The following is a 13,180-nucleotide window of genomic DNA, read 5'->3' on the forward strand; positions in this document are numbered from 1 at the left end:
AGCTCAAAATAGCTTTCGAAACGGATTCATTCGCTGCATTCAATCTCCGGATATTAAAAAAAGGCGTTCGATTGGAAAAATTTCCATTGATTCTACACAAAAATACATGGATGGTGTTGTTGTGTGTGAATGTGATGTAATCATCAATAAAAAAAAATGAATCGATATGTTCGAAAAAAATTCTAAAAATTCAACTTTGTGTGAGGTAGCATTTCTGGCAAAAATTTCTCTTTATCTATATTTTTGGGCAAAAAAATTGGTCAGGTGTTTGTTCGTTATGTTTGTTTTTATTTCTTCTCTTCTTCATTTATAAATTCTAATGATATCATTTGACCGTGTTCTTTAAAAAAAAGACAGAAAAAAACCTTGAACCATGCGTTCAGTAGTTTTTTTTATATCCACGACTAAAAATTATTGCTAACGATCTAAACCGAAAAACAGACCGAGAGGAAAAAATGGATGAAATTCATGAATAGAGAGAGAGAGAGAGAGAGAAAATGTCTTTATTGTCCTGACGCTGAAAAAAAAATGATATATTTATACCACCATACCACAAAATTAAAAATGATATAGTACTTGAAAACCTAAACGCCACCGTTTGTCAACCTACGCTGTTTTTCTCTCTTCATTTAAACGATATGAAAATTAGAAATTCTAGAAATCCGGAAGTCCGTTGTATTCGCTACATGGTTCACTCTACTCTATAGGTATCAAAACCGTCATTCGATGGATTGAGTATTGAGAATGGGGCTTGAGACGGATATGGAACGTGGGTACAGACGATGGAATGGAGTGAATGATTGCGCGTCGATGAATGAGCTTTATTTCCATTTCGAATACCATTTGAAAGCATTCGCAACACTGTAAAATGTTTTTTGATTGCACAGATTTGTTGTTGTTTTCAATTTATTTTTAGGTCTAAGTGTTGTTGTTGTTGTTACTTTTTTTCATCGTTCGCCGAGAAAAGCTCGGAAATGATCATACATTCGAAAATATGGAACACAATAGCTACATATGTCTTCGCATGTGTGTATGCATGTGTGTGTGTGAAGAATTGACCACACAGAAAAAAAATCACTTTATTTTACCGCTAATCTTTTGTGTACCATTTCGATTGCAAAATTCAAATCCAACCGAAAATCTCAGCGATTCGTTATAAATTTTTACAATTTTTTTCATTTCTTTTAATTCATTTTTTTTTGGTGAACTTAGTTCAGTAACGCGTTTTTTTATTCGTTATATGTGTAAAACATATTTATAGTCTATTTTAAATAATTTTTTTTATCATAAAATGGTTTTCGTGTGACCGCAGCCTTAATTAATACATAAACATGAACAACATTCTAGTAACATTTATTCCATCTTTTGTGTTTTTTTTTTGTTTATTTCGCTTTTCATATATATTCTGTTTTTATTTTTCATATATAGTTTTTTTTTCTAAGAACATTTTTGTTGTTGTTGTTGTTGTTGTTGTTGTTGTTGTTTTTACCTATTGTTAATGTTAATGTTAATGTTAATGTGTGGAGTGAATTTGATTTTCCATACAATTTGATCTCGACAATACGCGCGCGCTTTTCCTCTGTCTCTTGCTTTCGTTTTCTCCATTTAGTTGGTTTTTTCTGCTCGTAGCTAATTTATAATGCTAGTTATTGTTTAGAAGGAAAAGTTCCTTTTTTCCCTCTCATATTCACGTTCCAAGCAGCAAATATATGATCGGTGTGTGAGTGTGTTGTATGAGAGTGAGTATATGGTTGAGTGTTTTCTTCTTACATTTTTATGCTAGGACTTGAACGAATTTATTTTAGTGCAGACATTACGTCTATTGTCGCGATCGAATTATAATCCCACCTACACTAAACATGTTTTACATCAATTGATTATTATGCTTGTTTTGTTTGTCTTTTTCATTTATTTATTATTAATCTTGTTGTTGTTGTTGCTGTTGATAAATAATCAATCTGTTCGACGGCTTTTAAGATACAAATATATAATATTTGACTTATGAGTATTCAAATATGGATGTTTGTGTAAAAATACAAGTGTAACAAATGAACAAAATGTTATATTCTTCTTCTTCATCATCATCATCTTCATCCGCATTCTCAATTCAATTAAATATCATAAAAACATACAAGCATTGTATACAGTTTTGATCTCAATCATTGTTGTTGCTATCATAATCTCATTTTAACAAATATAACTAAAAATTGCAACTGATTTTTCTTCATTATCTTCTTCTTTGTTGACATGATTTCTTTTTTTAATCTCTTCTATGTTTGTTTGTTTGTGTGTGTATAATTTTTCTATGTGTATTGTATATATAATATGTATATAATTTTAAAATCCTTTGATTACTCCATAAGCTTCTAAACTGCTCATTACCAAATAAATAATCCAAAGACCAAATAACAGACCACTGCTTATATATTTTCCCAATGCTGGGCCGCCCAATTCACCACCACCGCCAATTGCTTTAACACGACGCGCCAATATAATTATTATCGCTATAACAGCTTCCGAACAAAATAACGTCACCGAAAATGCCAAGCTACACAGCAACAACAAGCACCCAAGGGGGGGGGGGGAGCGAGAAAGAGAGTGAGACAAACAAAACAAAGATAAATTAGTTTGAGAGTGTAATTGACCGAAGGGCTTTTTGACGGACGAACGAACGAACGAACACTCATTCATTTCTTGCTTGCTCCTTCTTATGGAAAAGAAATATACTTACTTGCCAGGTTCAACAAGAAATTGCGAACCATTCCACCAATGATAAACAGCGGCTGAAATGATAAATGATAATGATTTTTGAATGGTTAAATATGGCTAGACAAAATCATACAAATTTAGAGTATTATTACAAAAACTGAATTGAGATGTATATACATAGATGTATAGTAGATGTGAGTTGAATCGGGGGTTTCAATCGTTGTCGAATAATTCATGAAAATCGTTGTTCATCAATGTTGTATTGCCATCATTTTGAACAATTTTTTTTTAATAATTCATGTAAAACGATAGATGTTTGATGAAACACCTCTTGAGAGAGAGAGAGAAAATTTGTAGGAAAAGTACATTTAAAAATACGTACCGATGGTCCATGCAACGCCGATACCAAGGAAAACATTTACAGCATTACTTCCAGTCACATTTCCAACGCTCGCATCTGCATACTTATCTTGGATGGCAGCCACTTTGCTCGCAAATGTATCTAAATAAATCAGGTGGTCGCAGGCATACAACAGAGAAAGAGAGTGAGAAAAAGAGGGAAAGAGAAAATAAATTATCGACCGAGAATAAAAAAAAACATACTTCCATCGAAAAAGCATCCAAGCCATTAAAATAGACAGAGGGCAAGTAGCCAATATTCATTTGGTTCAACCGAAAAATCATGTATCAATTCAAATGGTGATATTCATTTGAATTTCGAACGGCAACAGCCGGAAAGCAAGCAAGAGATAGAACGGAAAAAATAACACACGCACGCAAAAACAATGGGAATGTGAGGCGCGAGCGAGAAGAAAATGGTGCGCATTCTTATTCGTTGTATCCTCATTGGCTATTCGTTGTTTTTAATGAATTATTTATGGGGCGAGTGCGTATTATTTTCTGGGCCATTTGGTCCATCTGATTTCAATTTCGACCGAAATGGGCTCGATTTTTTTCCCATTTCTCGCAGCATAACAACAACAACAACAACTAAGAACACAATACAAACCTGGAACACTCGTTCCCAACGCAACGAATACAATTGCAGTCACTGAATCTTTGATTCCCAATGTACAGCCGAAATGTGAAGCAACATCACCAATGACAGCGGTGACAACGCCGATGGCAAAAATCGACACAACAAAGCAAACGTATCCACCGTAAATATCTAGAGAGAGAATGAGGAAGAAAAACAAAACAAAACACGCAAAACAAATGGAGAAAGAGAAGGGAGAGAAAGAGAAAAAAAAGCATTGTAGAAAATTTGAATGGACGGTGGGTCGGTCGGTTGAATTCAAGTGTTTGGTTTTGGTGTTGTAATAGAAATTAATGCAAATTGAAGTGAAGCTTTTTATGCGCCTCAAGTTCAATTTGAGTGGCCGAATATTTTCTGGCTCTAACTACCTGTTGGTGGAATGAACGCAAACAATATTTTCCAGAACAATGTCAAAAAGTGCATTACATAGTTGCCACAGCTTGGACTTGGCTCTTCACAATCGCCATCCGTTTCGTCCATTGTTGAATTATCATCGCCTACAAATAGAAGCGAACAGAAAGAACAAAATAAATAACATGGAGGGAAGAAAAAAGCAATTAGAAAGTAAGGAAAAAAAGCACGCGCATTCACTGGTTGGCATTTCATTTTTCATTTCACACAAAAGCTTTTTGCCTGCCTTATCAAGATAGACCATGAAAATCCCAACTACTACATTAAGCTAATCCAATGTTAAATGTCAAAAACAAACCAAACCAAACCGACCAAAAACCACCACAGCAATGTGTTTTTGCATCGGAAAATTGGCCTTTACTCTTGTGTGTGCGTACGTATGGTTGTGTATTTGTTTGTTTGGGTAGGATTGTGTCTAATTACATACCTGCACTGACTGTCAATGCATCAATGAATTGCTCTTTCCACGAAGACGTTCCGATTAGAAGTGAAGCATTCGCTCTTTGCACTAGTTTATCTACGGTGTTCTGTAGGTGTGTGAGAGTGAGTGAGAGGACAAAAGAGATAGAGAGAGAGTGAGAGAACCGAAGTGTATTTTGTCAATTAATATCTTGAAAAACTCCAACTAAATCCAAATTAAAATGTTAATGTATAATTGCCATCTGGTAATGTTTTGAACATGGAATTCGTTTTAACCAAATAATGTTTTGCGTTTGAGATATATTTATCTGTTGTGTTACATGCCACCGTTTTGAATCATTAAATCCCTTACCTCAGCCCGATGGCAATAAAACGATAAATCTCATCGAGATGGACGGGACGGGAGGTGAGGATATGGGTTAATGATGATGGTTATTTATCTTTAAATGAATAGATGTTTTGTAATTTGATTAGACGTGCTCTTACCTTGAACTCTTTGCTCTCTTTAATACGCAATTGTGCACGAGTGATGTCACCCATTTTGGGTCGACCGAGTAGCGCCATTTTGTCTTTGTCCGTGAGATCTTCGGGTGCTTTTGCCTCTGCTTCGGTAATCGCATTTGCTAATTCATCATCTTTATGGATTTGCACAGAAGTGAAACAAGATAGAAAATCGATTAAATTCAAACGATTCGCAAGTTACACAAAAGCCAAACGAATGCATACAAAATGGGGATGTATAATAACGGGGGAAGAGAATAAGTATTCAACAACATAGGAGCAATAATAGTTATTGTCTCAAAAAATTTACGTACAAAATGTTATCAATAAACATTTGGAATTCAAACATATCTAAACACAGGTTTGAAGATGCACGATTGTTTTATTTTTTGTTCTTCTTTGTTTTGTCATTTTTTTTTCTTCGTTCTCTATATGTTGACTGTATATGACAATAAAAATTCTAAATGAAATCTAAAAGATCCATGGTTTTTATGTTCTTCTTCAAAGAAAGTTCTATCTCTATAACTTTGCATATGATACACTTTATATACTCTAGTCAGAAAAATAAATGTAGAAGAAAAATACAGAGACAAAAAAACTCTCAGTCAGGGTTAAATGTCAGTAGGCGCAAAAAATGAAAGAAGTTGCAACCAGCTGGAAAACGTTTGAGAGTCAAATTAGCGTGAGGTGGAAATCTCTTTTTTTGTTTTTGTTAGATTTTTCATAATTCTAAGGAAGCGAAGCGGTACTCAAGCCTCATACAATGAGCCTCCTTGCTCAAGCATTCATGCGAAAATAAAAAGAAAAAGAAGCAGAAAAATTCGAAAGAAGAAATAAGAAAAAAAAATAAAAGAATCGGTGTGAAGCACCAATAAGCATGTATTCAGTTCAACAACACTTCCAACCAATGAAAACAATGAGTTTCGCAAGAACACTTTTTTATATTCATACTCTCTCTCTCTCTCTCACACACTCTCTCTGCTTCTCGGTTTCTTACTCGCGCCATACACCGGATGAATCTTTCATATCGAGATAGTTGATAAAGAGGGAGTAGATTAAACATCCAGGATAACTAATTAGATTGAATAAACTGAACATTAGAGTCATTACCGTTTCCTTTCATCTTTTCACCGAGAGATGCCGAGAGAGAGAGAGATAGAGAGAGAAAGGAACAGAAATGCAAGAAGAAAAAAGAGAGTCATAGCGCTCTTCAACGAAGGTTGTATCTTATCCATTCATAACACAGCACAGAGGGAAAAAATGTTGTTGTTTTCTTTTCCACATTTTTCTGTTCGTTCAATTTAAAATTGATGTGAAACAAACACGAACAGGTATTTATGGTCAGTGCTTGCAGAGAGTTCAGAAATGCATTTCGAAATAAACGTCAATTTTTGATGTCAATGCATTCGAGGTGGTAGTGGTAGCCAGGTGGTGGTGTTATGGGAGGTATTATAAACAAAGTTTCCACTTATGAAAATACTAATGAGCGGCAACAATCAAAAATGTTAATCAACAATCAAAAACAATTGTGTATATTAGTTTGTTAGCATAAAAGCAATATGTATGCTTTTTGTGCCAGCCAATGTGCAACACGGAAGCGTAATATATATTCATTCATACTATATTCACTTAAGTAATTGCATAACAAAAACCACAGAAAAAACACACAAAATCACAATGCAAATGTGGGAGAAAATTCAAAAAGCAATGATAGAATAGGCATTTCATTGTTATTATGTTGCGAGAATACTAATATGGAATATGTGAGCGGATGAGTTGTAATTCAAATGAATTATTGATTTTGGCCTTTATAAAATCTGCATATGATGCAAAGTCAAACAGACCCAGGTTCCAAACAAGATATTATACACACGGAAATTTGGTGGTTTTTATTTTTGATAGGACAATTTTTTTTTGTTGGCAGGAAATTTGATAAATGGAAATATTTGTGTTTTGTCAATCAGGAAGAAAAAATGCTATGAACAATTTTCACATATCGAATGATTCCCAATAATTATAGTAGTTTCACAACCTAATCGTGAGATAACAGATTATTTTTACATATTTCGACCGGGTTTGATTGATTGCAAAATCCACAAAAAAATTGCTTTGAATAATTATTGGGACTTCTGGAGTTGGTTTATTTTTGTCTTCTTCAAACACATCAAAATACATGACTGTATCAAAGGAATCACAAAAGATATAAAGACATTCCATAACTTTTTTTTGGTATAAAAAAATCATTCCTGTTCAGTTTTTTTTTTCTTCTGAAAACACTTTTTTATCAACTCAACACGGCCACAAATGAATGCACAAGGAATTTTTCTTGCGCTCTAGTACACAACGAACAAATGATCATGGACAAAAACACTATCTGGTTTTAATCAATCAACGTGTGTGTGTGTATGTGTGTGTGTGCGTGCGTTTAGAATAAAGTGTTTTCATGTATGGCACACAGGTTTGCAAAAGTGCGTCATTGTTGTTTGTATATTATAAAATATCTTGATGCATAAAAAATCAATATTAGGTGTATTTTCTTGTTGATTTGATAATGGACATTTTATTTTTGTTTTATCATTCAGACAATATTTACTTACAAATTCATTGGCGCATTATTCACATTTGCACGTACGAAAACGTTTTTGCGCATAGTTTCGGTATGCATTTTTTTAAAATTTCAAATAGTTCATCGTGAAGCAGAAGGACGCGCACACCATGGTTTTTTTTTTGGTGCAATTGCAAGGTATTATCATGATTTGATTCATTTTTGTTTTTTTGGTTTTCATTTTAATCGATTTGAATTAGTGTTCATTTGACATTCATAGTCCAATAATTTTTCAATCAAAGAATACATCGGTTTGCGTGAATTGATTTTTTTTCGTTCATTTATTCATAGCAAATATGAATTTTTGGTTTTATGTTGATTTGGTGAAATATGATTTTGCATTTAATTTTCATATTTCATTTTGTTTTGTTCGTTTGTTTGTTTGTTTGTTTTTAGAACGGTTGTGTGATGACAGAAGAAGTAATAGTAGCAGAAGGTGCACATCAGTGATGCAAAAGAGAAAGAGAGAGAGAGAAAGAAAGAAAATGTACTGTAAATATTATAAGCAATACATAAAAGAAATATAGAAAACATAAGATAAATGACAAAACACAAAAGAAATGAACAAACTAATTGAACATTTTCTACTCGTCTACCAAACATTGAATATAATATTTTGTTTTATTCTGATTTATTTGTTTCGTTCGCAATATGAATTTCATCACAAACACAACAAAAACAACAACAACAACAACAACAACAAAAACAACAATCATTGCGTTTCGTTAACTTTCAAACGCCGAAATTGATTGAAGAATTCTTTGTCTTTGGCGAGTGGCTCGCTTGGAACAAGTACCGGATCAACGGAGGCAAAGGGAGAATTTATCGCGCTCTTGCTAGCGCCCTCAAATCACTTCGAACATATAGTATCAAAGCAAGCATTTTCGTTGCCCCGTCATTGTTGTCGAGCCACGATAGTATAAGCGACAATGACAGCGACAACACAAGCATTTCCAGTTTTCATTTCCATTTTCGATGGAAACAGCATATTTATGTCTTAAACATCATAATTCATTTAAGCATCCTTGATCGACATGTTTCTACTTTAAGCCGTTTGACAAAACTCCTCTGCTTTACAAGCACAAATAATAATGACAACAACAAGAAGAAGATAAAGAAGTTGTAAGGGGAACCATTTTTCCCACAGTAGACAAATGAGATATAGAAGTGGAGAGATATTAAGACATTTATTTTAACAGTTCTTGATGACATCGCCACATACCGAACAATGTGACAACGAACACATAAATATCACTGCTGATGTCTCTCTTGACAGTTCGGAAAATTCGTGATTAACAATTAAAATCTAGCAAAATACTCGAACGATTTCTTTTTCTGGTGAATTTGTGCGGTGTTTGTTCTGTGTGTGAGGGGGTGGATGGGTGAGGTGTGTTGGAGGTTTAGGGCCAATGTTTGTTGAGACACTTGAACACGCTCTCTCACTCACTCACTCACATTGCTCAAACGGGCCGCACACTCACAATCGTTGTGCGTATATTGACATCAAACACGGTGTTGTGGTGCGGCAAAATGCGAAAAACACAAAATCGTGAATAATGAATAACGGTGTGTGTGTGTGTGTGTGTATCTTAAATGAAACGAACATATCCCATAACAAACACTGAATTAAATTCATTTTGATTGAGCAAATATCTTTTGCCCGCTTTTGGTTGTCGTTTAACAAATTATAAAATTTAAAATGATCAACAATCACAATATATACTCTAATAGTTTCTGTTTTTTGGTGGGTTCAGGTGAAGGGGTGGTGCAGAAGAGCGAGCAACACAAGCAGGTTGAATCTAATTAAGAGCGACGTCGTACATCTTGGCTTTTATATGAAGCTTTTCCCCGAGATTTTATAATTAAGTTTATTTTTTTTGTATGCATGTATGTGTGGGTTTCTGTGTGTTTACAAAAGATAATAGTTTGCCCTAGCAATTGCTCTGCACTCGCTTCAGTTGTGATGGCGTTTTTATTTTTTTTTCCTTCTTTCTTTTCTATGTGTGTCTCTTTTTGATTTGCTTCATGTTCGCTGGTTCTGATTGCATTAACAAAATTACTAAAAGAAGAATGAGCTATGCGCCAGGTTTCTCTCTACTTCACCGCGCAAACATGCGAACAAACGCGCCGTCTAATTCATTTATAGTATATATAATTTTCTACATTGTAACGTGAAAATAAAAATAAATGTAAAACAACACATCCAAGCGTTATATCATCGTTTCAAATACATACCGCCAACCATTTGTGGTTCACCGAGATTCACATAAAAAAGTACATCCTTTGGCGCAATTGAAATGAATACAGAAACGTAATTTTTGTTTTATTATTATAGTAATATTCGTTTTATAATTTTAGGGATAAAATGGTTTTTTTAAAAAAATTATTTGGCAAATTACCTTTTCGTAGCTGCCTTCCTCCAAAATAACCAACGGTATCGACTTTCTGGAAATCAACAAGCAAACAAAAGAGAAAATGTGAGTGAGGCAGAGAATAATTTGACGGCCTGAGAAGAAGAACCTTTCCTACAAAACCTGTGCGCAGAACACAAACACAGAAATATTTTAGTCAAAAGGCGAACAGCAAATTTGCGAGCGCAAAAACCTAATATATTTACAGCGAGCGCAAAAGTATAACAACTACTGGCATGCAAACTCCGTATAAATAGGCCTCTTATGCTTTTGCGCTCGCTGTAAATATATTAGGTTTTTGCGCTCGCAAATTTGCCCTTCGCCTTTTAACTAAAATATTTCTGTGTTTGTGTTCTGCGCACAGGCTTTGTAGGAAAGGTTTTTCTTCTCAGGCCGTCATTTCATTAAAAAATCAAACATTGATGACATTTTCTAAACTTATACTAGAATAACAACAAAACAATAGCCTAGTCTCGAGTGGTGGTGTCGCCTTTGGGGGCGCTTAAATTTTCGAGACTGCAATTATAAATGAATCAATTGTACATTTTCGACCACGTTTTGTTTTCGTCGTCGTTGTCGATCATCGACAACGATGGCATTCACTTTTAAATAATTTGCTAGAAAATTCAGCGTATGTTACTGCAAATGGATTATGGCAGAAACAAACACAACACCAAAGAAGAAGAAGAAGAAGAAAACTGTACGTCATATCGATTCGTATGTTCGTTCGGTTTCTCTTACTCTCCGTATTTTCATTTAGTAGATTTTGTGTGAGCGTGCTGTTTTGCGGTTGTTAGAAGCTCAATTGCATAAGTCGAACTAAATTAGCGAAGGTAAAATACGGTATTAGTGCAAGGTTCCATGACTGCTTATTAATTCGTTTTCGGAATAGATAAATGTTGGGGGAAGAGAATGCATCGCCGTTATGTACACACGCAATTTTCACTACCGCCAACATCACCACCACCACCGCCGTCACATTTTTGAATAGGCAAGCTTTTCCGTTTGGAATGTGAGAGAGAGAGAGAGAGAGAGAGAGAGAGGAAGAGAGAACAAGTAGGAAAAAAGTCCCACCAAGTTGGTGGCACCAACCGTGGAAAATGTACCATGAAAACGATTAAGTCCTGCGTGCGACTTGTAGGTGGTATCGAAATGTTTATTTCACTTTGGCCCATTCACATTATTTTCGGATTCGAAAGCAAAGCAAATTGAAAGGAAACGGCGAATGTAAAAATGTAATAATAGAGAGAAAGAAAAATCAGTTTTAGGATCTCGATATGCGTTCGAGTCTGATATAATATCCGGAGCCATACAATTCAATTGGAGAACAAACGAACGGGATGAAAAAAAGCGTTCCCCTGCGTGCAACACGACTAAATTTTCTATGAATTTAAAAAGAAATGCGCAACTTTGGATTCCTTCAATTATTCACTAATTACCCATTCCATGTATTCGCATTATATATATTTCAACCGAGCAATTACGTAACACACACACACACGTATATATATGTACACATTATGTGCCGCCCTTGCTAAAATGATTAGCGGAAGCTTTAGCTCAATTGTATGTGCGACAGAAAGTGCTTTTCACCAAATAACAGCCGAAATAAAACAAAACCACCTAAATGAATGAGCAATGAATTGTTGGCGCTGATTTCTTTTTTCACTCGCTTCTCTTCTTTTCTTTTTCTCCAGCTCTTGTTATGGCTGGCATTGCCTATTTATTGTTTTAAACACTGCAAAAAAAGGTTAGTTTTGGTATTAGAAAATGGGCCCGAACGCAAAAAAATCAACAACAAAAACGAAGAACAGAAGAAGAGAGTGATGGTGAAAGAGTAAGAAAAAAGAAACAAGTTATTGTAGCCGTATTAATTAGTTCATCTCCCGTTTCGTGTTTACAGTTCAGTACGAAATTGGTTCAATGTAATGAAATGAAGCAGAATAATGTGTTAACGGCGACTAAAATATTCCGTGTTCCTTCTAATTCCGACATACTGACACACATATGTAACGATATCGTATGTAATCTGAGTGAAAGCAATCCAAAAAAAAATCATTTCCATAGGCAGTGTGGCACACACACACAGAATGAGTGAGAGAGAGATAGAGAGAACGGGAGTGCATCTAAGCTCGTGGCGAAAATCCATGTGAACACCAAATTAAGTGCTGTTAATGTATCATGTAGTTGTTATTTTCTTATTTCTTCTTCTTATTTTTCGGCTTCTCTACTCTTTCTTGTTGCCGCTCTCATTCACCCTTTCTCGTCTATGCTCTATTAGCTTCTTTCACTCCAGTTCTCGTTCTCTTTTTCTTGCTCTCAGTGTGTTTTACATTTTCCCCGTTCTCTCCTTTTCAACGAGTCTATATAAGTTCGAACTGTGAAAATCATTAACAACAAAGGCGGCTGCATGCATAAGAGCCTACTTAATGTGAGAGTCGGAGAGAAAATGAGAAAAAGCAGGTAATTTTGAAGCTTAACACACACACCGATGGTTTATTTTTGCGTGTATAAAACCCGTGCTCTTTCTTCTACGTATGTAGTAGTATGCTCATCCTGGGCCACATTTGCACCATTTTATCAACATCGGAAATTATCAGATCAACGGTTGCTCTTCCATTGGGTATTTTTTTTAGAGTAATCTGTATGCAGAGATGCATGCAAAAAAACGGAAGTTACGATATTCACTCTTTCTCTCTCTTTCGATCCAACTACTTGCCATCGATTTCATGCGTTTTCTTTTCTACCACATTCGGTGTTCTCTAGATATTCGTGACCTTATTTACGTGCAAATATGCTATGACTCAACGCTGGTTATTATAGTTCAGAAATAGTATATAAATCAGAATGTATTTTTGGTGTTTCAGGACACATTCAGGCTCAATCCCGTAGTAGCCAATGGAAAATATCGAGAGAGAAAAAACGACATTGTTTCTACCCGAAATACCTTTTATATACGTTTTCTTTTGTGCTTAAATGAGAAAAACGCTTTTTCCACAATTAAAAAGTTCTAATCAAATTCGGTACGCAGCCTGAATGCAGAGAGAGAGAGAGAGAGAGAGAGAGAGAGAGAGAGAGAGAGAGAGA

At 34.9% G+C, this 13,180-nt stretch overlaps 1 protein-coding gene across 2 annotated transcripts in view; it reads right to left on the reverse strand.

The window, feature by feature from the left end:
- Positions 1-1,595: 1,595 nt before the first annotated feature.
- LOC129575333 (sodium/calcium exchanger 1) overlaps positions 1,596-13,180 on the reverse strand; it is a 25,750-nt gene continuing 14,165 nt past the window's right edge. For both annotated transcript variants that reach the window (XM_055458740.1, XM_055458741.1), the window contains 9 exons: positions 10,082-10,127; positions 9,918-9,963; positions 5,063-5,211; positions 4,584-4,683; positions 4,114-4,242; positions 3,719-3,877; positions 3,092-3,211; positions 2,732-2,783; positions 1,596-2,548 (listed from right to left, as the gene is read on the reverse strand). In XM_055458740.1, coding sequence (XP_055314715.1) covers positions 2,338-2,548; positions 2,732-2,783; positions 3,092-3,211; positions 3,719-3,877; positions 4,114-4,242; positions 4,584-4,683; positions 5,063-5,211; positions 9,918-9,963; positions 10,082-10,127 — 1,012 coding nt within the window. In that variant the 3' untranslated portion in view covers positions 1,596-2,337. The remainder of the gene's footprint in view (positions 2,549-2,731; positions 2,784-3,091; positions 3,212-3,718; positions 3,878-4,113; positions 4,243-4,583; positions 4,684-5,062; positions 5,212-9,917; positions 9,964-10,081; positions 10,128-13,180) is intronic.

Source organism: Sitodiplosis mosellana, unplaced genomic scaffold (assembly GCF_009176505.1).
Source record: "Sitodiplosis mosellana isolate CC-2019 unplaced genomic scaffold, AAFC_SMos_1.0 Smas_scaffold_6166, whole genome shotgun sequence".
Taxonomy (NCBI): domain Eukaryota; kingdom Metazoa; phylum Arthropoda; class Insecta; order Diptera; family Cecidomyiidae; genus Sitodiplosis; species Sitodiplosis mosellana.